We start from the raw sequence: 27,018 nt of genomic DNA on the forward strand, positions 1-27,018 counted from the left end.
CCACCTCGCACGCCCTAGCAGGTGCAGTGCAGCTGCTGGTGCCACACATGCTCAGCAACGTGCAAGGGCTGATGGACAAAAATGGGAGAAACTGGAGTGGTGGGGTGACTCTCTGATGACGAGCTCTACTAGACCAGATTAATATTAACCTGCAAAACTGCTGTGACAGCGTTTCGACATTTAATACCCCTCTTAAAGTATCTCACCCTGGGCTAGTAACTATAACGTATTAACCCTGGGCTAGACTATTCCTCAGTGGGAATAGTCTGCCCTGACGCTGCAGCTGCAGAAATCGGTTTGTTTAAACTGAAGAAATACAGTTGTCTGCCTTTAAAGAGTTAATAATGCACAGATTTTCTGGAAAGCCCAGTAATGAGGTAAAGAGGATCAATTTCTATAAATCAGTATCGCTGTGGCTTGTGATCTCTCTGTGCTGTAGGTAGCAGACAGCAGCTACCAGTAGTTTTAGGGAGGCTTAAAGTTAATGTATTCAAAGACTACTTGGTCTGACTAAAAGAATTTCACTTTGAAATCCCAGTGCTTTGATCACAGCAAGAGAGGAGCTGTGTTACCCAGAGTGCGGAGCACGGTGGCCGTTGCTGGGAATGCCAGTGCAGCCATGGATTTGTCAGCATTTCTGTCGACGTGCCGCTTTCTGGGATTTATGAAACTCCTCCATAACTAACCCACCAGTTCAGCACACAGGGCTGACTCACAAGCTAGATACTGACTTTTTTTTTCTTTTTTTTTCTGCAAAACGGTATTGAGCCAAGCAAATCGAGTCTGAGTGTGAACACCCTGAAGTGATCCAGCCTGATCTTACAGGGGCTTGAGCAAACATGTCACTTCACTCATGCACAAAGAGCCTCTCTGAATTAATGTAATACTGTTTGAAAATTGATGTTGATTTATATAATGTGCTTGCACAAAGATAGCCTGTCCTTCCCTATGGGCTTCTCAGCAACTGGCAACAACTCACCCCACCAGCAGGTCGTGGCGTTACTGCTGTTTGCACAAGGGACAGGGAATGTGCCTGGAGCTGAGAGATGTCTGGTCCTCACCATCAGTGCAGGGGAACTGCAGGCATTTCTGCATACAGACAGCTATAAACATCCTATAAAAGTACTTCACCTAATATCAAATTGTGCTGAAAACCCCAAAGCCTATCTCCATTCAAACCACATGCTCCTCCCTGGCTGTTTTCTAAGCTGCATGGCTGGAAGAGGCTGCTGTGCTGCATGAGCAGCCTCCTTGCCCGTGCTAGCCACAGCACACCTGAACGCCGCAGGCATTTGCCTTTCTCTGAAGACAAAGACCCCACTAAATTTCAGTTTCTACCAAAAATCAAAGTTTAACCTGATCTTCACCAGGCCCCCTCCCAGAGGAGCCAGCCCAGGGGTGCCTCTTGGCCCAGGTGAGGTGGGAGTGCTGCCTGTCGCCCTGCCAGCCCACGCGGGCCAGGGTGGGATCCCAGCAGTGCCACCGCTGTGCAGCCATCACGGGCCTCCCGCTGGCCCTTGTGCCCGAGAAGCCACAGAAACCCTGTGGGACTACTGGGATTATTGAGCCTGCCTGGGCGTGACACAGTGCCCAGGAAGGTTTGCAGGCCAGCATCCTTGAATCACTTCCACTCCCTTCTTTTAGTCCTTAAAATAAAAAGATGCACATGTACACCAGGAGCAAGAGGGACAAAGAGAAACAGCATAAAGGCAATCGTTAGGGCTAACAGAAAGCTGGGAGATGCTTATTTTTTCAGTCCTCCTTTACAAAGAAGAGGTTGGTAGAGTGTGCACCCTTTGGAGAAAATGAGACTTAAGGCTATGCATGCCCTCACTTGAAAAGCGTGGTTTTAATTCCAAAACTTCCTGTTTGCATCCAGGAGCACATCTGTGCACTCCATGCCATAGTAACGGGATATTGGTAGGAAAGAGGGATGCATTGTTTCAGTTAAACCCGTGGCAATGATAAAAGGTGAATGGTATTGAAGGCATCTTTTAATAAATGCCACAGCAAACCTTGGCAGCAAATGCAGCTCAGAACAATATGTGAATGAATCCCTGGGGGACACACACACTCAAAACTGCTCCAGAACATGACTTTTTTTTTTTTTTTTTTTTTTCCTCCTCGTGAAAAGGTATGCGATTTTCATTCTCAGCATGTCATGCTAAGCTGAAAGCAAGAAGCAGCACAATTAAATCTGCTCAGGTAGCAGTGACATTAACAGCTCAGCTACTTGTGAAAATGCTTTGTAAAACAAGCCATCTTTAGCATGCCATTGCTCTAGCAGTAAGAATGAGACACAAACTGCTCAGAATATATATTTTGTAAAACCAGAGTTGCTCATTTTCCACTAGATCACCCTTCTGCCCCAGCAAAGCACTGAGGACAGAGGTGAGCAACAGCCTCCCGGGCAGCTGGCGGTAGGTAAGTGGGGTTGTGCGGCTGCGGCTTGGGGCCAGTCCTGACCAAGGGTGTCCCAATGGAAAGGGAGCACATGCATCCCCTGACCCACAGCAACATACAGTGCTACCCTGCTACGTACCCAAAGGGTGAGCAGGCTGGGGAAATGCTGGCCAGGCTGCAGTTTGGGAAAGAAACTCAAATGTCCTCCTGGGAGTCCGGGTTTGCCCCCACTTGAAAGAGTTGGTTAATTACTTAGTGTCATAAAGAAATTTGCAGCCCTCTTCTATCCCAAGGCAATAGTCTAAACACCATCCCATGGGTGTCTTTGCATAACCAAAAGGTATTTCTGGGAGACCCAGCCGCAGCCTCTGCTCCACCCCCGGTTTCCATCTTCTCACCCAGAAGGGGATGAAAGGCAGCCAGCTCCGATGCCAGCAGCGTGGTATCTGTGCGTCTCGGCACTGTGGCAGTGGGCAGTGCAGACACTGGGGGTGACGAATGAATCTGTCCCACTCCTGGCGATGTGCTTGAATCACTATTCATCAGCAAGTGAGTCATTGCCCTTCCCACGGTCTCTTCCTGTGAAGCAGAGGTGATGGCGAAACAGGATCAAGCGCCTACGCTTCCCCCAGCCTCCACGGAGAGCTCTGCTCTGTCCCCTCCCTCCTGAGCTGTCAGGCCTGCTATTTTGAAATAAAAATTCTGAAAAGTGCGTGTGAGGGTGCAGGCACACAGCGTGGTGAAGCGGAAGTGCGCCGTGTCTGCTGTGCCAAAAGGAGAACCTTGCACATGTAAACGCTCCGGGAAGCATCTGCTGCAGGGAAAAGGGCTGCCTGCCGGGGAGACAGCCTGTGTGTGAGAGACACGCCTGGGCCCTCCTGGCATCCCTCACTGGTGAGTGCCAGGGCCTCTGCCTGCACTCGAGGCGGCTGCCTGCTGCCCTAAGGGCAGGGTTTCCCCATGCCACGCTGGGTGGCAGAAATGAGGCTGGCTCTGTGGCCCAGCCTCCATCCCTGTGGGAGGACTGATGGCAGCAGCAGCGATGTTCCCCAGGGTGAGGCAGATGGCAGGCTGGCAGGGCTGCAGGCATCTGGATATCTATAACGAGCTTTAAACGGGCAAGGAGACATCTGGACCAGAGGTGAAGCAAGCATCTAGTGACAAGCAATGTTTTCCTGTGACACAGGTCTGCTGAGCCTGCCAGGCTCCAGCACAGTCACCTGGTGTGACCCAGAGGAGGCTTCGGGATGAGGCATGCCAGTACTGCTCCACATTTCACACAAAATAAGCCAGGCTGAAAGACAAGGGCAGCCCAAATGAATTTGCCAAAACATTGTGCTTCTCAGTGCCTGTTTGCATACTCAGTGCAAAGCAAAAAAAAAAAAAAAAAAAAAAAATCAGTGATGAGTTGCTAATGTCATTTTTTATCTGTATTTATCACACATGGAAACAAGGAGTTGTACATAAGTAATAGCCCATCTATGTCTTTGTACTTCTTTTCTAAAGCGGACCTAACTGTGATCATCTATGTTGGTTTATCCAGAAAGTATATATAAAAAAAATCAAATCCATTACAGCAACCACATCTGAAGAAAATTGTCCAGAGCTTGTTCAAAACTCTCTGTGGGTCAGAGGTTTCACCTTCTGCCTCCAGTACCCAGTTACGAGATACAAAAGTAGGGCAGCTGAAGCTGTGCATTGCCAGGGGATGCTGCAGCTCACTACGGAGAGACCAGGATACAGATCCTAGCTGTCTTTCATCTGATCCAATAAGGCATACAAAACGTTAAACCCCATAATTTAGAAGAGCTAGGCTGCAGTGCAATGCATCCGTGCTTCTTTTCCTTCTTTTTTCAATGGCATTCATGTGCCTCTCTCTGTCCCATTCCCCTCCCACTAAAATGACTGTGCTGATGACCGTGGGACCTCTGCAGCGTAAGGAGAGTGAATCACTGCAATTTCTCAGGTTTCAGAGCCAGGGATTATCTTTATAAATGCACCCAACACTGCCATAGACAGCCATGATTTGAAAGACATAAATACTTCGTTTCTTTCCTGGGCTCTTTGCTCTTCAGGGAACTCCAGAATCTCGTTTTGCTTCATTCATCTCTGGGCTAATGAAGAGTGCAAACCTGCATCCTCAAAAAAAAAAAAAAAAAAGAAAGCCACAGCTAATGATAGCAAGGAAAGAAATGGTAAAAAGCCTAAAAGAAAATAGCTTTGAAAACTGATACACTTCAGTGTGACATGATCATGCAAAAAGGTTGCCTGTGCTGGTATTATTTATAATTCCCTGAACATCTGAATTCCCTCCAGCCAGCATATATTAAGCACAATCCAGGGCATATGCAACAAATCATATTCAATGATGGAAAGTTGGGAGAAAAGCAAGAGCTCAATCTCTCTTGATTACAGCAGCCACAGATTTCTTTTTCATAGACTGCCAGTACTAATGAATGAAGAGGATATGAAAGGAAAACAAAAATACTCAAATCAACGTGCTTCATGTACCAATAGACCTATCTGCTCATAAATTTGACTAATTAGATGCAAATTATTGTCAAGAAATGTTGTTCAGGGTATTTAAGCCCGCCCTCAGACTGCAGCATCCAGCCACGCGTGGAAGCACGGTCCCAGAAAGCTGCGTGGGATCCTGGATACAACACAGGGACACATGTGTTCATGAAGGGATGCATTTGGTGGTGAACAGCAGGTCCCAAAGCTCTGCTAGAGCAGGATTGATTCAGTAAAATGGGTCTAAAGCTGCCGTGCCTCTACACTTGGGATACCAACCTTAAAGCCAGCTCTGGGCCCCCATATTGGCACACAAAAAAATCTCTTATTTTCAACCCAAATGAAAGCCTGCAGTTTTCCATCTAGAGATCATTTCATTTCAGACAGTGCTTCTGAGAAGATCTAACAGTTCTGAAAAGTTATTGAAATTTATTCAATTTTCAAGGAAAGTGTTAAGACCCAAAGGGAATTTCATAGCACAGAGATCTGTCTTTGAAAAACTCGCAGGCAGAGGTCGGAGTTAAGTACCACTCGGCTGTGATGATCTGTCAAACGTTCCACCAATGCATTATTGCAGTAAGATTGAAGATGTTTGCCTTGCAAAGGTTAGCCATGCTTTTAAAATTCACCAGGTCTCAGATCTTCACAGTCTGGGACAGCTACATGGCGGCGCTGCTCTGGCATGTGTTAATGATAAAATGGGAAGTTGTGTTGCAGGTTACTGGCACGGCCTTTGCAGAGCTGCTGTAGGAGTCTTTGGATGGCCATTTTTAGCACTGCTCGTTGAAATCAAACCTGGCAGTGCACCTGGCAGGGTATTTTTTTTTCTGCTTTGGAAGGATGGTTGGACTTTGCTCCAGTTGGTTCAGCAGCTGAAGCACGGCTGCACCACTGCTGCAGGTCAGAGTCTCAGCTACATACTTTTACTTTTTCAACTGCTACTGCTGTATTTTTGTATCTAACATGCATTTCAGTTGTTCACAGGTTAGCCTCTTACGTATCAGACTCACCGATGTTGGATTTTCTGCTCGGGTTGGCAATGCTGGTTTTGTAAAGGATATTTAATGTTGTAAATCATTAAAATAATTTACAAGCTGTTAGAGACTTTTTAGGAGGTAAAAAGACTAAAAGAAAATGTATGCACTATGTATCAGTGGATTTGTGCATAAATGCTCAATTCTTCCAGGAAGTAGGGAGACAGTTAGAATAATATATAATTAACACATCCTCTTTTCTTCCTTTGTTGGTGCAGACATGCCTTTAGATTAAAAGTGGGGAACGTGAAAAGTATTTGGTGTACGTGGGACAGAATAACGTTGAATTGTATGTAAGTTCAGCCTGTCACCAGTTACACGTGTTACAGACAGAGCAAGTCTGTTCCTGCTCCGGGATCTCATCTGCTATACTGGTTTCATACCAGTCCTCCCAGTGGTGGTGGTGAGGTTCCCCAAAAAGAAGGAAATTAGGGCCTAGCTTTTCCTATGTCGCTGATGGAATAGAAGCTAACCAAAAGGAGTGCATATTATAGAGTCATTCATCTGCTTATGTGTCAAACATTAAACTTAAGCTTCATCTCACTTCAGCTCGTATTTTCATCAGACATCCCAAGGTGGCACATCACAGCTCAGTATCACACAGCTAAGTAAAACGCTCTTTGGTGGGCAACTGCACAAGTACACACACCATTGAGGAGGCTCCCCAAGCTTTCTGATATGAATCCAGTTGAACATGAAAATTAAGGGATCACAGACAGGCAGCAGCAGATTTCCCTGCCAGCAGCATCACTCATCACCTGCCAGACCACGGTGTTTGGAAACACTGGTCACCTGCATTATGAACAGTCAGTGAGGAACAGCTTTTAACACAGGCCAGTGACTTTCTCGATGCTAAAAATATACCCTGGACTTAATGAGGCGATTAGCCTACTGAAGTGTCAGATGTACCTGTACCAAACAAGCGCCTCCACGTGACTAGTGGCACGAGGCACTTCCCCACGTATGACTGGAGAGGGGTGCCAGCGTGGAGAAAGGGCAATGCCCCCTGTGGGATCATCAGCTTGCTCACTAACAGGGCAGAGGCTTGTATCTGAGAACTGTAGGTGATGGAATGTACACACAGGTACTTCTGTTATATTAAGCTTTACAATTATGCAGATCTAAACAGATAAATGCTTTTTTTTTTTTTTTTTTAAAAAAAGAATTAAGAGACCGTTACTTGCATTTTACCAGAGTACATACAAGCTGCTTTTATAGCTGCTGGTTATTCAGGGACTGCCACAATTTGCTGAACTGCTTGTCTGAGCTATTGATGGCTCCTGGTAAAAGATCTCCGATGAAAGGTCGGGCGTAGACGTGTCTCTTGCTCACACCAAAGCTGACATTTGCAGCCTCGTAGGCCAGAGCAACAAAGGCACGATGAACCTCAGCCATTTAACAGTCTTCAAACCTTTTTATTTCCTTTGAGGAAGCCTGGTTTGGTGCAAAGACAATAACTCTGCTTCTGTATGATGAATACAGTGATGCTGATGTACTGTCTGGAGATGGACTTCAGCATCATCCCCTACCAGGGAAGTGCTGTTGAGGGTGGACTGTGCTGCTGAACACCACCTTGGGAAATAGTCTCTGCTGAGAGGGTTCTCATTAATTGCATTATGACTGGTGTGAGAACATCTCTAATTTCAACACAGAGGGTTACATCTGAATCCTAGGTAGTTTCTCCAGAGAAAATACCAGCTCCAGCTGCCCACAGGGGCTGCTACATCAGTTACAGGAATCACAAGAGGGCTTTTGGTCCCGAGCATCTCCCAAAGAGAGTGGCAAAAAGCCTTCTCCTAGCGACAGGACTTTCTCAGCATGCAAGAAGTCCAAAATGCCACCCCAAAATAATTTTAGACACTACTTTTCCAGTTTAGTTATGTATGTACCCATCTCAATCCTGCACTCCCCTCTGCATGTGCTAACAGCATAAAGCGAAGCAAGACATAAAGGTCCAGCAGATTATCTAAGGCACTATACCAGATGTCTAGATCAAAACCACATTCTTCTTATCAAAGGACAGCATTACCTTGAGTTCAGATTCGCAGCCACAAAGATGCTGATTTTTCTAAGTCAGTGAAGACAGCGAGACAAGAGGTTTTACTTAAACTATATATTTTTACATAAAACAACTTTATGTTACAATAAAATCAGATAAAAATCACAAAGTTATATAATAAGTTCATAAAGAAAAAAATCAAGTTTTCCTTTTATATATATAAAACCCAGCATTTACTGCTACTAGGAGTCTAAATGTTAACATTGTCTATGGTCATTTTTAAAAAAAAAAAAAGGAAAAGGAAAAAAAAGAAGAGGAAAGTACTTTTTCACAGCAGACAAATGACGAGGTCAGAGATGTTTTTACAATGATTCAACTGTAGTAAACACTTCAGTTTTCATTAAACCATATACTAAATATAATAAACCCAAACAAAAAATATACATTTAGAGCACTGCAGTGTTTTCCCACAGTTGTGTATCAACAAACTGTCAGTCATTCACTAAACTTTACTTGAAAACAGTAAAAACAGGGTGTATGTTTATCTTTAGTACTAAAATCTCATAATAACCTAAATATTTTGGTATAGCAGACCACACTAAAACACTCTCAGAACTTTCAACTACAAGGGATATATTCATGTTAAAAATGATGTGCTTTGCTTGTCATTCATGATGAGTTTTATAGAATATCATGTTCATGATCACTATTAGGCAATTAAATGAAAACATCTAAATGCTGCAAAATACTCCTTTATTGAGCATAGCTCCCTCTTCACATAATCAAGTTAATCAATGTACTGCAAACTTAGAAGCTTAGTTCACAAATCTTACATTATCTGTCTTTTTAGCTAGTATATGGCTAAAATAATTATTGCTGACCAGTGTTAAAAAACAAAACAAAACAAAACCAACCCACACAATATAACAGCAGGCAGATTTTTCTCAAGTGCCTTTCTTGTAAGTACCATTATTATTAGGTAACTAAATGATCAGAAAGGAAAAAGAAATCTATTTCAAAACGTGCATATAAAATTTTTGGAGGTATAGGCACCTTCATCCGAAGACTGTATGTTTAGGCTAACTGTTGTTTTTTTTTTTTTTAAAAAAAAAAAAAAAAAAAAAAAGAAGAAAAAAAAGAAGAGCTAAGACAAAACACAGTAGAAAGTCAAACAGGTTGGACATCCAAGATCCCCCAGGGATGCAAGCCAAGCTCTCCCAGCCAGGACCAGCTCTGCCAGCCCCCTGAGGGAGAGCTCTCCTTTGGGAAGCACCTTCATCACATTTACCATTTACCTCCTGACTCTATTTCTCTTCAGATACCTTATCATTTACTGCAGAGAACGGTATTTAAGACCCGCAAACTTCATGTCAAGTTTATATTCTAATAATGACCCTAAAGAACTGCCGAGCTCCTGGGGGTGCAGGACTCCAGGCACAGCATCCCCAGCCAGGCTCTGTTGGCCAGCCAGGGCTCTCTGCCTGGAGATGTGTCTGGATTAACTGTCTTGTGGCTATGTATTGCTTTGTTTGATACACAGGTGCTTGTTGAACATGATCCATGGAAAGAAAAATTACCTTACGGTAGCTCTGTCTTACTTGCTGAATCACGCTCACAGCCAGACCCCACCAGCCCAGCCTGGGAGGCCTTGCTCCCTCCCAGCACCCCAAAAGATCAACCTGCCCTCCTGCAAGGACTCTGCTACTGCTGAGCCTGTGTAGGATGGCAACAGCTTTTCTTATTTTTGACTGAAAGTGTCTGACATAAATCAGTGCCGTGCTGCAACGCTCTCACGCTGCACAGCTCTGCATGTGGGTATTTGCCCTCCATCCTTCACACTGCCACGTCTGTGATACGCTGAGGGCTTTTTGATATTTACAGGCTTGACAAGCCCAGAACTGCTTGGACAAAGGCAGGTGAGCTGATGGATCAGTGTGGCCATCCTAGACCTTTGGCACATCCACAGCTTGTGGTCAGAGCACATCTTTCACTGAAGCTTCTGCTGAAATGGTTGTCCAAGTTAGCTGCTGCTGATCCTCCCTTACACCCTTTCACTTTGGATTCAGCATCACTCATGCACTAAGCCGAGCAGGGCGTTTCACCCTGATAGTGGTTTTATCATTGCTAATCCATAAGCTCAGGAAGACAGCACTACATTCTTTACAAGCCATTGACGCTTTGAAGGGTTTTGCAGAGATAACTATTCAGAAAAGCCTAAAAAAAAAGCATGGGCTTGTAGTTGAGAGACTCCCACCACTACGAGGTGGTGGCTGTAACAGGGAATTTTCCTTCTGTCATTTATGAAGCAGCCAAAGGTGGCAAAAAATTGATAAGGGAGAAAATGAACCCTTGGGGGGAAAAAAAAATTAAAGAGCATGCAGAAGAGTGCAGAAGTCTATGGACAATTTGTGCCCTGCTGAGATGGGGACACAGGCTCCCCATGCCCGACAAGCTACCGAGCAAACACAGGGTGAGCACCTGCCTTAACTCCACAGATGCTTTTGCTGATGCTCTTCGAAAGCGATGGCAGTGGCAGAGACAGCAGAAGGAACAGCAGAAACCCTTCCCTGCTCTTCTTAATTCATTGGACAGCTTTAAAAAATGCTCACCCTAAATCACTCACATAAAAATAAAATCAGGTGTTTGTGTAGAAAAAAGGCATTGTCTAAATAACATTTGTTTTCTGGGCACTGATGCACCCAGTGTAAAACTATTTTTAAAAATGCTAGGATACAGAAAGTGAGAGGTGGCACTGAATTTCTTACAGAAAAGACAGTTTTCTTCCAGTGAGCCCACTTAGGGAAGGAGACAACAATTAGCTGTAGACAGGAGAACACAAGAAAGTACTAATTTTGCTGAAAATGCACATTTAGGCCAAACAAAACTACTTGTGAAGTTGAGTCAAAATCAGCAAATAAAGATTCAGTCAAATAGAAAAACAAAAAAGGCAAAAGGTCAACCTATTTTATTTTGGGGTGGGAAACAATGTTTCAGTTCTTCATTTTGAAATAATTTATTCCAGAGATGAGGCTAAGGTCATCTTCCAAAATGTGAAATAACATATCTAATGGAACATTCTTTCCCCTTGGAAATAATTATCTCCATGCATTTTTACGTCACAGAATATTTCTAGGGGTTTTTTTTGTGCTAATAACTGTTTTATTTCTCATTTTGGCCACCAAAACCAACCCAACCCCCACCATTATTCAGCAGCTCTAACACCAGCTCCAAGGAGCAGCTCACTGGAAATGCCAGAAGGGAGTAAGACACTCTCTAAGCTGGTGGCACGACAGGCCAGCACAGAATTTTCTTCCCGTGTACCACGGGGCCAGGCAGGCAGGGTGGGGAGCGGGGCAGGACGTGAGGCTGACGGGATTCGGCACAGGGAGTGCCAAGTGCAAGACCTTTATTAACGAAAGACCACGTCACTGAGGTAGGATAGGTCCTGCCATCAACCACTTCGAGGGAGAAACCTGTGTCCACAATTTGCCCAGCACTGTATTTTAATAACAAGTAAAGCCAAGCTCTGCAGACCCTCTCTTGGACAGGGATGAACATTTCTTGGCCCCAGCAGCGTTTGTGGCTCTCCCTAAGCAGGTGGCTGCCAGCTGAGCACAGCTCCTGGCTCAGCAATGGGCTGGAACCCCAACGCACACAAAAGGAGGGACAAATGCATCCATACAGTGGTGTGGGCATTTTGGCAGAGGAAGGCTGGCCGCCCCAGTGCTCCCGCCAGGAGGGAAGAGGCATTTCAATGCCAGGACGAGTCCCTGGGGAACAGCGCGGGGCTCACAGGTTGGCAGGCAGGTGTTATTGCTGGGCCACCACAGAGCATCAAGGAATAAGCAGTGTGTGACACAACGGTCCCTGCTCAGCAGGTGCACGGGGCTCTAGTCCTGGGGCAGGGATGGGGCCAGGCTGGAGAGGGGAGCTGCAGCTGGTGTCCAAATGCTCCTGAGAGCACACATGGCCTCTTCCTAGCATGCTTTTGGCTTTTGAAGGGGAAAAATACAATGACAGAGAGGGAAAGGTTAAAAGAAATGGCAGTCTGAGAGAGGGTTTTAAGTGATTGCACATAGAAACTCTCAACTTACTGCTGTTGGGAAGGAAAAAGAAAGAAAGAAGGTAATTATAGCAAGACCCTGGATGCTTGAAGGATGGAGTTTCCCACAGCGTGTAGCTGTGTACAGGCATCCCTAACAACCCAACAGCAGGGCAACAGCAGATACATACATCTGGGGCAAGACTAGAAAGATAGGGCAGGGATTTCTCTAAGGACATCCCCATTGTTCCTCTGATGGGCACGAAACACCCAGAAATAACCGCCCGTGTCAGCACTATGCACTGGTTTAATGTGCCAGCATTAAACTCCATCTGCTAAATTGATGCAATCCCCTAGAAACACTTCTCTTAGAATTCAAGAGTGGCTTAATACACTCCTAATGAACTGGATCTGAGATAGACCTGACTAAAGTGAAAAAAAGATCTGGATTAACCCCAATAAAATAATTTGTTCACAGAGTCCCTTGCATCCCTCTAGTCAGAATCATGTTAAAAATAATATTTTATATTCAAACCAAGAAGGAAGCCCTAAGATTGCTCAACAGGAAAAAGGAAACAAGATGGAGCAAGGTCCTTGGTGTGAAAACAATCAACCACTGTGACAAGGAGAGCCCTGACTACCCGTATTGCTTGCAGCTCTTAGTTGTGTCATTCCCTGGTTCCCAGCTGATGCTGGGACTGGCTCGTCTGGGAACTCCAAAGCAGCATGGGAGGAGAGGAGAAGCAGGACAAGCTGCCTGTTGAATGGTGGTGTTTATCTCACTTGCTATCAAATAAAAAGACTAAAATCTGAGATTACTTGTGCACAACCACACACAGTTTCTGACGTCATTTTCAGTTTTGAGAAGTCTGATCTAACCCCACATTATGCAACTGTTGAATCTTCCATGCTGGCAAAGTCTAATTTTCACACGCCTACATGCTATGTACCTGATTTTTATTTTTATTTTTAAGTATCGACAGCCTACAGCAATCTTTTTTAAAGATACTTAAGTGGTCATAATGGTTACGAAAGGTCCCAGCTTCACATCCGTTGTTTAAAAGGAGCAAAAGCAAAAAATACACAAAGTCCAGTCTAAAAAAACAGGCAATGAAGACAACTCAACAGTAACAGATGAAATGAAAATTCAAGGGACAATTGGAGACAGAATCTATCTCTAGCATGGGGATTATATAGCTGTGTGCAAAAAGTATTCAATGCACGTTTCACCTATAACTCACCTTTCTTTTAAAGGTCACTTTTATAACTGAGATGTGCCAAGAAAAGAAAGCAGCCCCTAAATAAAAAGAAAAGCACGGCCATTTTCTATCAGTCACTGCTGGAATGCACTGACGTGGTGTTTAACCAAGCTTTCGCCTGAATTAAGCAAATAATAATAATGTCACTTCAACAAAAGTTCTTTCCTGAATTAATTCAGATCCCATGTAAACAGACTCTCAAACCAGCTTATGAAGAAAGAAGAGAAAGAAGCTGAAGGCAGTCCTAGGAGCAAGAGCAGAATTTTGGTTGAATTCTCCTCTCTGGCCCTTTTTACATCCCTGTCTGATGAGTGAACTTCCTTCTCGCTGAAGTCCAGTGTATGACCTTGCATTTCTCAAAACATATTTAGAGCTGCTGAATAATCAGTTTGAGAATACAACAGTATTTCTGCCTTCCAGGTTGGAGGTTTTTTTGGACAGCCTAACCTGGTGACTAATTCCCACCCTACCGACAAAGATACATGAGGTGAGAATGCAGAAATCATAGGAAAGGATTTTGATTTCATGTGGTCATGACCCTGACGGTCTCCTGGGCAGGAACTTGCTTCTGAGAAACACCTTCAAATAACCTTATATTGCTTTTCAGATTGTCTCCTCCTTCCCTACTGCAGAAGTTAATCAACAGTGGTCAAGTTGCACAGAGCTGCGTGTGCCCCGTGTACAAACCAGCAACATAACGCTTTTTAAAATAAGTATCCGGTCTCAAGACTCAGGTGGGCATTTTTTAAGAGATGCACATAATAACAGAACTATATGGGTTCAAAACTGAGGGCCAAAGAGAGATGATCTTGCTAAGCAAGAGAAGCTGTCTGCACCTACTGGGTAAGATGCATGACTTGAAGAGCTGACATTCATTTCTACATGGTTGACTTTGTGCTGTACGGGTCCAGGCAAGCACATGCAACTTGTATTGGAGGTTATCTGAAATCCACCGGAATTTTCTGGTGAATCAGGCCTGATTGACATGGTCCCTAAAGCTACCGGTATCTGTGTGAAGTGATTCACTTGACTGCAGCTCATCACAGGCACATTTTACAAACTGCAGGAGCTTCAGCTAATCTTCTCTCTGCTCCACCAAGGAATAAAAGTGGATGTTTCTAGGATGTTTCTGATAGTCTGGACAAGAAAAAGACTTGTTTTCTGTTTCTATGGTTGCAACAGCCCTTAAGAAAGATATAAATTTCCCTGCAACAACTAACTGCATATTCATTTTAAGGTAGATCTAGTTCCAGATTCCTGAGACAGAACCCTCTACCTGTTCCCAACTGCACGAAGCCAGAGCAGCAATATAGAAAGTTCCTAATCTCAACAGAATTCAGTGAGCAGCATGATTGGTTTGGAAAATAAACAAAACCAACAAAAAACCCCACCAACAAAAAACCCCCACAGCAAATTTTCAGCCTCTATGTACAAAAACAATGCAAACAAGTGGAACATTCTAGTTATATTTTGTAAAACACAACGTTTGGGATCAACAAAACATCAAACATCCAGACCCTAGATTACAAAAAAAAAAAAAAAAAAAAAATCTATTGCCATCTAATTGTCAACCCCAAGTTTAGACAGTCCTTGTCGGAAATCATGTAATTCATCTATCTTCCCATCTAGTACATCTAAAAAATTCTTTAATTCAGTTTTAAGGTTGGTCTGCCTATGTTTGCTCTCTTCGACTTCTGTCCTTAGCGTTCTGACTTTCTCTTCAAGATCTTTGTTCTTTTTCTCAGCAGCCTTAAAGACAAAAGAGAATAAGATGAATCACAGAGAAGAAGGATGAACAGCATTTAATAGGGTAAAGCAACAAATGACAGCTGGGCTGGAAAAGTTTGCTTTGACTTCTGCAAACTGATTAACACAAGCACCTCTGAGAGCAAGCGACATGTGCTAGTCAGATTAAAAGGAAAGAAAGCCCATGCAGGAAAGGACACAGATTAACTGGAAAAGATGCTTTGCATCAGATTTTGTCATTTGGTTGATATCTTAAAATTCAGCTGGATTTAAATCACGCACTGTGCATATATTTCTGTCATTGCTACAGTTGCAGAATTAGACAGTGTGCCACCGATTACATACAGAATTATCTATGGTGGTTTAACCTTGAAAAACAAGCTTAGAAAATACTGCCGGAGGAATAACGTTGCTTTATTCACTGCTTTTTGGATTTATTTTTTTTTTAAAGTCCCACTTTGTGTGAGCACTCAGGCAAGGAATGGGGCAGCCACGTAACACTTCCCTTGCTGCCGTTCATTCTACTATTTTCGCCTCTCGTTAGCTCTTCTGCCTACTGTTCTCCATTTCATGCGTGTAAGCACATGCTTATTCTCACCAGAAGCCACAGACGACATACTTTGCCATACTGAATCAAAGAAAAATCCCTATTTTAACCATTTTCAGCATCTGCACTCCTCAGCACCCTTCTAAATGATTTTGGATAGGTTATCAGAGTGACGGCTTATTTGATGGATTGGATTTCATTTCATCGATGAGACTCCTTATATTTGTTCTCCTTTCATATATTAATTTATTGCATTTTCACAAGCCCCAGCTTTAACAAGTGATGCCCAAAGCCCAGCTGCTGGCCAGGGCAGGGCTGTGGCAGCCCAGCGAGCTCCACTCCAAGCGAGCACCTCCCAGCAGAGGAGCCACATGTGCAAAACTGAGCCACAGCGAGCCATGTGTTGCTGCAAAGGAATGATGCGTCATGTAAACGCATCCTCAGGTGAACTTTTTTTTTTTTTCCCCTGGTGGCGTGCAGCTACGCTCATCTGTTTCTTTCCCAAAAGCCTTCCCTGGTGCCACTGCGACAATTAGCCGCAGGTCTTGGTGTGCTGCTTGACACACACATGGCTGCGGCGCAGCTCCACAAGCCCAGAGCAGCAGAAATATGGGATACAGCATAGCCTGGAATCTGCAGGAGATAGATGCAACACAATCTCGGGCAAACTGAATTCTGCAAACAGCAAGGCAAAGAAATGAAGCTATTTAATTACTCCTGTGCTGGGAAGGGCACAGTGTATTTTGCATTCATCAGCATTTTAAATTTTTTTTTTTTTTTTTTTTTTTTTAACAAACCGGAGCTCTTTTGCCTTCAAACACTGAAGTCTGAACAGAGAAAAGCATATAGTTATGAGAAAGTAAATGTATCAACTTTTTAAAAATTAATTTAATTGCTAAACTGTACCTGTAATTGTTGAGATACAGATTCACATTCTGACATTAGCTGTGGTATAATTTCACCCTGCTTTCGGAGCTCTTCCAGTTCCTTTGAAAACATAAAAGAAAAAAAATAAATCAGTGCAAGCCTCAATTTAAAACATAATGAAAATTTGAGAATATGAAATGGCTGTTCATATTTTATTGTATTCTGCACAGTATTTGGATGTAAAATAATCAAAATAGCATGTCTGCATTCCAAAACACATGGTAATTTTCTACTAGAATACATTTTTTTCCCTCCATTTTTAACTTTGTATTTCTAAAACAGACAATGTAACCCAATCTCTGGCATGAATGCCATTATCTTAATGAAATCTTAACCTAAACCACACACCTATGCAAAAGATACTATTCAATAAGAGAGAAATCTGAAGGGCTGTAATGCTACAAGCAATTTATAGATGGTAGCAAAGAGCAAATTAGACATGAATTTTCAGTGATATATGGCAGCAAAAAAAGGCCAGTGGCATTATGAGCTGCATACATAGAGGCATCATTACAGAGCACAGCTGTAATGGGCTCTGCTCCACTGTACAGCTCTGAGAACCCCCTTCCCACTGAAATTTGTATTCGGTTCTGGCATCACTGTCCAAATTGAGAGGACGAGCTGAAAGGAGTTCATGAAAAGAGCAACGTGACTTGATAGGAGTCCATGTCTCTGATGGTGATTAAGACAACTTGAATACATTAACGCCACAAACGAACACCAATGTGGGTAGTAGGGAAAGACTCAAAAGAAAGCCTGTACATTTTTTGTGATTGTCAGAGCATCTGAAAAGCACATTTACACGTCCAAGAGAAACTTTGTGACTTGACTTGAAGGGAGTGCAAGATCCCTCTCCAGAAACTGCTCATGTAGGTGATGGTCTCAAGAGTAAGCAGGGGTATTCCCTCTCTGAGAGGTACTGACACAGGACACAAAGCCAGTCCTATCCGAAAGGCAGATTTCTGGGCTACGAAAGTTGATTTCTTCCCTAACAGGTGAACTTACAGCATAATACGAATGTAACAGAATCCATAAGTCAAGCTCTTCCACAGCACAATACCATTTTCCCTCAAGTCCCCCCCAACTCCCCTGTTTTAAGTACATCAACACTCAGCACTTCCAGTCTCACCCAGATTTCTGAAGAATCCAGTGTATCCTGGAGAGAATGTTCCTTTCTTCCAAGGTTTGCCAAAAGCACCAGGACATTAATAAATTGTTTTTCTGAGAAATTCTATAATTCCAGGACAACTCTAACTGCTTTTATTGTTTTCTCCCATTTTTCAGCATCAGTTTACATTAATATAAGATGACAAATAATGTAAGGTGACAATATAATATTACAGAATTTTTGTGAACTGCACTGAAGAATTTAACTAACGTAAGAGTAACTATATCCAGGCAATATCCCAGCTGCTGATATAGGGGAAAGGAAGTGTAACACCCTTTGTTTTAAGATATGAGCTCCCACACATATATATCTGTATATACATAAATAATGCCTGGGAGCTCACATCTCTAAACATAAATATATATATATAGTAAATATATATATAGTATACTAAGTACTATACTGTATGCTTACTATATATAGTATAATACAGTGCGTACATATATACACACAATATATACACATTTTTATATATGCCATCTACCATATACACTATATATATATAGTGTATATATATGCACATATTTTTCATATGCCATGTACCATATACAATATATATACACACTGTGTATATGGCAAACAGCATACAATATATATATATATATAAATATATAAATATTTCACTAGATAGCTCTGTCCCGATTCCCACATCTTTACATTTCTCTCTCATTTCCTACATGAAGAGGATATCATGGCAACATCTATGAGCAAGCTTCACGCTGGTTTGAATTGCAGACCATGAAAAGGTTACTTATGGGTGGTTTAGACCTAATCAAGAACCTGCTAGTGTAAGTATGCAGTTTGAAAGCAAGTTAATATATTGTCAGTGTAAATGGAAGATAGGCATGTAATATTCACAAGTCAATCAATTTTCTGGTTCATTTGGTACTATAAAAATGCAAATCTTGAGGAAAACGCTAGCAGAGAATAAGGATTATTATACATGTTATTACCATAGAAAGGTTGGGAAGAAAGCATGACATTTTCCTTTGAAATATGGGGCTGAAAAACATATATTTATAACAGTGCATCAAAATCCATCTCCCTAAACTATTTCCTTGTGCCATCTTAAAACCCCTTAACAGCACTGCTTTTAAGAGCACCAGCAGAGATACTGTAATGGCACATGGCAAACTTTAACACACCTGCTGACAGCTTTTTCTCTTCAGCCAGCACAGAGCATTTGGTCACTGGAATGAATGAAAAAAACACGGATCCCATTATTTTCCCCACTTTTCAGGAGCTCCAAGCCATCAGCGTCACTCTCCTTTGAAAAATGAACACCCTGTATGTCAAAAATGTCAAACTGGGGTACTCTAAATGAATCTGGATTTCTCACTCTTGGTATTAGTCCTGAGGTAAGAGGGAGGCCAAAAAAACAAGCAAAGCTGAAGACTACGAGCCATCCAGCAAAAGAAACAAGACTTTTTACCCAAATGCCAAGGTATTTTGTAAATGATGTCTTGGGAATGATGGTCCTGATGTCTATGGCAATTCAGGGCATGGGGACTGAGAAATGAAACTGTTCCCAGCATACATCTGTCTGGCTTTGGGCAACAAGTTTCATCACTCCAGCTCTTGTAATAGGAAGAAAGGGTTATATAACTAAAAGTATCATGTTTGCATAACACATCATGAAACTGAGATTGAGGGACTCAATCAAACTGTTGCTAAGGATCTGCACATGGAAAATCCAGCAACAGGCAACACCTTGAGACATTGGGCTGCTCCTAGTTGTAGGTGAGCCAGCCCATAAATCCACATCCCAGAGAAGCAGACAGACCAACCCAATCTCTAAAGCATGACATTTCTGTGTTCAGGGCACTTACCAGCTCTTTGTCCTGAAGTTCTGTTTCCAGTTCCTGGAGACGTCTACTCAGCTGCGCATTTCTTTCCTTCTCTTTATTTATTTCATTGCACTGTTCCTCCAGTTCTTCAATCTTTAAGAAATGTCAGATATTAGGTGAAGTTTTTCAAATTTCTGAAAATCTGGGGCAGAACACAGCTGACGTAAATGGGCATTAGTCCACTGAGCAAAGGGAAGGCACAGACAACTTGAATTTGTCATGGATCTGTTTCCTTGATCATAGCACTTGATTCACTGCAACAAAATCATCACTTCTTTCCTTAAAAAGACCCAATTTACACATCCACTAGGAAGCCCTGGGATTGTGTTTATTCTCTGCCGCACAGTATCTCATATAAGCACTCAGGAATGAACAAAACACTGAGCTGCTAAAATAAGCAGAGCTGGGGATAAAAATCTGCACTTCACTTCTATGAAACCAACACAGGACTATAACGGATGGGTTTTCTTAATGCAGCAAGGAAAAGAAATCTCTCCAGCACTCCCAGCTTTGCCTCCTCAGGGGTTACTGTTATTCTAGCTGGAGTACATGGGACAAAACATCAAAACTTTGGGGGGAGAACCAGCTCAGAGCAAGGTAGGCTTCTTTGTTCTCTTACCCAGGGATGTGCTTTGCTCCCTCCACACCTCCTCCTGCCAGCTCTGGACTTAGCTCCCAAAAGATGCACTTCCCACAGGCCGATAGGCCAGCTCATTAAAGTATGTACTTTAATTCTCATCTCTCTGCTGCTTTGGGATTATAACTTCCCTCATCTGAAGGTAGAGCAATATGCAAAAAATTCTGACCCATTTAATAAAGGAGAAGAAACTTCCCAGGGCGCTGCAGTGGTGCAGTGTCAGCGCCAAGCAAGGAACCTGCTTGGGGGAAAAGCTCAGAAAACCTCTCTGTATAGAAAAAGACAGAGCATTATACAGACAGCATTGCTGCACAGTCTGCCTAGTCACTGGTATGATGACTTTGCAGCTGTATTAAGGCAGTATCATAACTAGGCTACAGCTACCAAGATGTGGCATGTTTTATCAGTTAATGAGAACAACTCTTCTCTGTAACAGTATATAAAAGTAAAAAACTACAGTGCAAATCATGATATTTTCTTATAACATACTGTTCCAGTCTCTCACTTTCCCCTATCCAAAAAAAGACTGCGCATAAGAATGCAAATTGTGTAATAACTAATATTAATTTGCTAATGTAACATCAGTTAATACAGCTCTGGTTTGATCTCTGAATTACATGACTGTGCATACCTAAAATACATAGATATATATCTCAGTAAAAGGTTGCTCCACATGGATTTTCAGCGCTGACAGACAGCCCAGGCCACCTCCAATGCTGAAATACTATTTGCAGCCTACTGACATAAAAAGATATGAAATTCCTTCCCTCTTTGAAAGCAAACACTAAATCAAAAAAAAATCCTCACCAGACTGATACAATCTGATCTCTACTCCAAACGTCCCAGTGATCCATCTAAGTGAGCAGGAAAAGGATCCAGCTTTTCCAAAGACATCTAAGATGAATAGAGTGAAATTATCCCTGCAAGCAGTGCTACAGAAACCAGGCTCCCCCGTGCCCTGGTTGGTGCCAACCCTGTGTGGGGCTGTTACAGATAGCACAATATTATTTGAGGGACAGTACCACTGACTACTCTAAATTGAGGCTTTAAAAATTTAATTATGAATTGTTCTTTGCTGTAGTTGCCGCTCACCCTTGGTCTTACACTACTGAAAAACACCGTGCTCGCTAACAGAGGGGACAAGGCTTTGGACAATGCCTGTTGGCAGGTTTCTGGATGAGATGTGCCCAGCGTTAGTGCTGGAGGAGCAGTCTCAGCCCACAGTGCTGAGGACATAACTCGTGTCCTCATTCCCCTGCCCACCACTGGGATTTGCTTCTAATACTGAGTGGCTCCCAGCTTGGTTCCCTGTGGGTAACCAGGCCATAACCATGCCTTCTGCTCATTCATCATCTGGCAGTATTTAAGTGAGCTTTGAAAGAGATACACAATAGTAATCCCCCTTTTAAAGCCTTTCTGTTTTATCACCCTGGCCAGCAACTCCTGCTGACATCAAGTATCCCAAATCAAGAGGCAGGGAGCTTCACGTGATGTGGCAGCACCAGCCCTCCCGCTGACCCCCAGCCCTTTGAACTTCCCTGCCCACTGTGTGAAGAGGGATGCAGCTGCCTTAACCCTCCTGTCCCCCTGCCTTTCAGAGACAAAAATCCATCTCCTAACACACACAAAGACAAAGCAGCAGCCAGAGAAAGAGAAAGAACAATTGTTGTTTCTAAGACAAAGAACAATGGCAGGAGCAGCTAAGTGGAAGAGCAGCTCTCCTGGGGGTATGCTCTGCTACCTTGCTCCTGAGCTGGTCGTTTTCCTCCTTGCAGGCTGAGAACTGCTTCTTCCAGTGCTCGATGCTGGCCGCCGACTCCTGCAGCGCCGTGGTCAGCCGGGCGTTGCTCTCACGCAGCGTCTGCAGCTCCGTCTCCCACTTCTTCACGTTGGATGAACTGAGAAAAAAAACAGGTCCCATGAGGTGGCTTCACCTTCTAATTCTGCCTATCATTACTCTTTACCCGACTGCGAACTCATCCACCCATGGTGTGTGTTTACCAATAATTTAAGATCAGGAATACTCAGATGTAGATAATTGCCTTTAGCCACTGCCTGCCTAAGGAGAACATAAGCTTTAATTTGTGTGTCTCTGTCAAAACAAAGGGATCTACCAACTCCAGCAACCCTGACCTGTGTGCCTGGAACAAAACTCAGAGCAGGGGTTAAGCAGACAGCCCCCGTTTGCAAACAGGGGGTTCACTCCAGCGCTGTGCACGGTCTGTGCTCGCCCCTGTCGCCGGGCACCCACCACAGTGCAGACCTGGGCACGTGGCACCCACCCAACAAAGCAACTCCACGCACTTGCAGATGGGACAATAAGTCAGAACAGAAGATGTCAGGGGGCTAACACTATCTATATTTGGTATTTTTTTTTAATGTTCAGCCTTAAATATAAAAGCGTTATGTAACGATGAAGAATTAAACTACTCATTCCCCAAAGCTTCAAGCTGCAGTGTAGCGCACAAGATTAGAGACTGAATGGAAAGAAGGCTTTGAAACTCCCTACATGCTAGTTGCTACTTGCCTGTGGAGGTGTCTTCAGCAGAAGGAATGAGCAAACGTTATGATTTGAAATAGGTTATGCTACTGAAATGTCAATAGAGAGGATGTACTTCAAATATAATATATGCAACCTTAGAATTGCTCACTGGGTAATGCTGCTTATGGTGCTGCTGCCTTATTTTTTAAATAGCTTTTTAAGAGTAGCTTAATCCTGTTATATTTTCTTTCCATTCACAGATATATTCACATGCAAGAGGCAGACAAGGCAAGATCCCACTAGAGAATGATTCTATTTTAATGTCGTAACTTTGCATATTGCAATGCCTAGATGTTCACTATGGCTGCAAATTACTCTTCTCAGCATTTTCAAATAATTTATCAAAGCAAACAGCAAAAAATTTGACTTCAAGGGGCACTGTCCACAGCTTTAGAAACATCCCCCTAAGACTTCTTAAGCAGACCAGTGACATTTCTCACTTCAACTTTTTATGGTTCATTCCCTTTTATAATTTTAAATATCCGTATCTATTTTCATCACAGTAATTGTAGCAAACTCAAAGAGGAAGAGAGATTGGCTTCACATGTTATCAGTAGCAATTGCTCTCCCATGGCTTTAATGTTATTTCTGTAGCTCTGAAACTTCACAAACAAAGGTGGTTGCAAGAGCTGGCATCAGCAGAATAAAAGAGACCTGATTTCATCACAAACTAGATCAGGAAAATTCTAAATGGTAACTATCTCTCAGCTCAATACCAGGAGGTAGTTGCTAAAATCTGCTCATTCACCCATTCTGTTGCATCATTTTAAATTAATGCAATTATATTCGAATAATTTCTGTTAATATCATTAGCCATCAGATAATTACAGCATGCTATTCCAATGCCATTTAGGTATTAAAGGAACTTCACCTCTGAGCTAGAGCGATTTTTAATTTATCATTCTCAGACTTGAGATGTGCCTCAGCAGGACCACCATGTGATGCCTTCTCATCATCTGTCCCGTTCACACTAGATGCTCGAGTGGAAGATGGTGTTTCACGTCCAGATTCCTGCAGCACAAAACACAGATGATTACTGGGTGTCACCTGCATCTCCTGCAACACCACAACACCAATTTCTTTGTAATCTTGATCCCACACCACCCTGCTGAGACCTAGGCTGCATACGTTCTCCTGGCAGAACAGTGGTAACAAACACATACCCGTTACATCTTGGCAGCAAAGTCGGTCTGTTTAAAAAGAATGAAAAAATGATAATGATAACACTTTAAACTTCCATTTTGTTTAACATTTTTTTGAGTGTTTAGCTGACAAGGCTTGTGTTTTCTGAAGGTTATTTGGGGGTTTTTTTAAGATAATGAAATAATACAGTGCACCTGGAAGCAAAGTCCAAACCAAAAGTAAAAAAAAAAGAAAAGAAGATACTGCTCCTCCAAAGAGATACTATTCATACAATGCTCGGTGCTGATCACCAACAGAGAAGTGAATCATAAAGGCCAACCATGACCAAAGTCTTTAAAAAGCGAGTATCCACAGTCAGCCTCTCAGATCAATATTTGTGGACTCTACAAAGGGGGTTAATTGCAAGACTAAGAGCACTCAGCAGCTTTTTTCTGATCAAGTCCTCTCTGACCAAAATTCATCTAATTTTCCTCCAAGCAGGTTATCCTCTTGCCCAGGCCAAGAACACCTGTTGAACAGGGTTCAGTCTTACCTAATGCAATGCACATGAAATTACAGCCAAACAGATAGGGAGACTGGGACCACACTCAGTTTCTTCAGTTTGTAAGATCTCCCTGGACACAGAGGCACCCGGCTGTATCAAGGTGTGCTGTCTGGAAAAGCATATGGCACAAAGATGCAACAGGAGCATCTTCCAACCGCTCACTACAGCCCCGCCTCTGTTCCCAGAGCCCGGCTTTCCATCAGTCACAGCCAGGCAGCAAAGTCAGCCTCTCCGCTGGCAAACTGAACTCCTACAAAGGTACATTAGACCGATGGCAAAAAGAAGTATCTTGATGAATTTCATTTACTTACTCCACTGACTGACTTTCCAGTGACCCAAACTGCGTGTAACAGTACAAGTCAAAGGACATACAGCTTTCCCTGTTATTACGTAACAGCTCGAGAACTGCTGAGAAAAATGACATTTAAATGAAGGCAAAGAGCATGGATGGATGAAAAATATTCCTCAGACAACGCTAATGTCCAGCAGCTAACAATTACCTTTGGCAATCTTCATTTTATATACTTTAAGCTTGCTGCCAGAAGCTGGTACAGTCCATTAGAAAATTTAACTTTAAATTATTTATCCTGTATGCATACAGGTATTAAAACTGAATTACAAACCTGGGAATGATTGCTTGAGGTCTCAATTTTCTCTTGAGATCTGTCTCTTGCTAGTTTGGCAGCTTCTTTTACTTCCTGGAATTTCTCTGCAAACTGGAAAAAGCATGAAAGATATTTATTAAAATTATTTCTCATCTATTAAACCGTTCAGATTACCGTCTTTACACAGTTCACAGAGCTCCAAAAGTGAACAACTAATTTTGATAATTTAAAATTTTTGGCAAGAAAAAGCATTTAAATTCTTTGGCAGGGAGGTTCTTTCAAAAGAAACGGGGGGTGTGTTTCTAAAAGAGGGACATCTCTGTAGCTCTGGCTGATCACAGTAAGAGCCCGTGGAGAAAAAGGAGCTATTAGTGTCTCCTGGTTTGATTTGGTTTTGTTTATTTCCTCCCCTCCTCTGTTTCACTTGGTGTTGACAGTCTATTAAAGTTGAAAGTACAAAACACATATGCTTGGATAAAAAAAACTATCAGTGTCTTTATTCCTAAGAGCAAGTCAATTAAATTAAAGCATGCAAATGAGCTCGTCCGCAGGATGCAAGCAAGAGGTTATCAAGACACAGAAAAAATGTGAAGAAGGTAGATCTGAATGTATGATGGGGCCATATGAAAACACAGCTCTTCTGGTCTAATTTTCTTATTACTGGCAAAAATAAAGGTAGAAGACTTCAGGGAAAGGCTTGGACACTTCCTGTAAGAGGGTTACATCAAACTGGGAGAGGCAGGGGAAAGGGAGATAAAGATGAAAACCAATGATCCCAAGTGCTACGAGTTACTGTAGGACATCTGCTCCCAAGGCAGTCTGGGACTTCTGAAATACAAGTATCATCACAGTGTTTGAAGTTTTAAAAGGAGGATTGCAAAGATGGAAGAAAAGGCATAACACATCATTGATTTTAATTAAGGTGTATCCAGTATAATTAAGGTGTATCCAGTATAAGAATGGGTAACTGTCTTTCTGCTAAAGCAGCTTAGTCTTGCATGCCTGTGTTTTGAGAAACTTGAAATGCTAGAAAGATATAAAGTAAAAATATAAATAGATGTATTTTATTGCACAGTTTGTGAATGAAAGGATTGCCATTATACCCCCAGATAATTCAGAACACTTATGAAAAATTGTAAATAAAAGCATGAAAAAAAAATAAATCACATTTTATAGTCAAGGAATGGGAAAAATCATTATCCACTTACTAATCTTAGCTTCTAACTTTCAGATTTACAGCAGGTATTTTGAATGCTCTCGCTCTGTAAAATGCTGGGACTATAAAGACTGATAAAACAAATCTTCTCCAACTGGTCTAAGAGAAATCTGGATTTATATGTGGAGGCACCTGTGTTTTGTATAACACACACAAATGGAAATTTCCAACAAACACACATACATCATTCTTAAATCCCATGGACTAGCACATTCTCAAAGCCAAGTGAAATTGCAGATGTAGACTACGACCTGTGACGATGCTTATGAATGAAGATCGAGCTCTGCAATCCAGCTGTTTTCTATACAGCAGCTAAAACTGCATATGCAAAGTATGCGGTCTCGGATGGCAGTAGGTGCTGTCTGATGGCATATGCAGTCACTACACACACAAATGACTTGATTACCTTTGTAGCCCTATAAAGATCATGAGGAACAACTACATTACATTTTTGCCTTAAGTGATTTAACTCCAACTTTACACAAAACGTATCTCCTGTTGTGAGAAAACAGATTATTTCTAAACATTCTATCAACAGTAAGTTCTACACTTGGGTTTCTTGCAAATAGTAAAGGCCTGTTTTGAGTCTCTCTTTTACAGTAAGTCTTTATGGGCAAGTATGAAAAATTTATGAGGGTTCTTCATGGACTATATGAAATATGGGAAGACAAAAAGAATTGGAAGTGATCTATCAAATTTTATTTTTGCAGCTATCTTCATAAAGCACACAGGATGCTGCTATGAAAAATTATGTGAGCTGAGAGGAAAAGAACATTTTTCCACATGTCCATAGTAAAAAATTATCCACGACTGAGCAAAGCTAATCTTCAATATAAAACCAATAA

At 42.4% G+C, this 27,018-nt stretch overlaps 1 protein-coding gene across 1 annotated transcript in view; it reads right to left on the reverse strand.

Moving 5' to 3' along the window:
* Positions 1-8,028: 8,028 nt before the first annotated feature.
* Positions 8,029-27,018, reverse strand: part of HOMER2 (homer scaffold protein 2) — a 65,037-nt gene continuing 46,047 nt past the window's right edge. The window contains exons 4-9 of the mRNA XM_074917030.1: positions 24,976-25,068; positions 23,537-23,676; positions 21,865-22,021; positions 19,469-19,579; positions 16,451-16,531; positions 8,029-15,000 (exon numbers count right to left, since the gene is read on the reverse strand). Of these exons, the coding sequence (XP_074773131.1) occupies positions 14,812-15,000; positions 16,451-16,531; positions 19,469-19,579; positions 21,865-22,021; positions 23,537-23,676; positions 24,976-25,068 (771 nt within the window). The 3' untranslated portion in view covers positions 8,029-14,811. The remainder of the gene's footprint in view (positions 15,001-16,450; positions 16,532-19,468; positions 19,580-21,864; positions 22,022-23,536; positions 23,677-24,975; positions 25,069-27,018) is intronic.

The sequence above is a fragment of the Athene noctua genome, chromosome 13 (genome assembly GCF_965140245.1).
Source record: "Athene noctua chromosome 13, bAthNoc1.hap1.1, whole genome shotgun sequence".
Classification (NCBI taxonomy): Eukaryota; Metazoa; Chordata; class Aves; order Strigiformes; family Strigidae; genus Athene; species Athene noctua.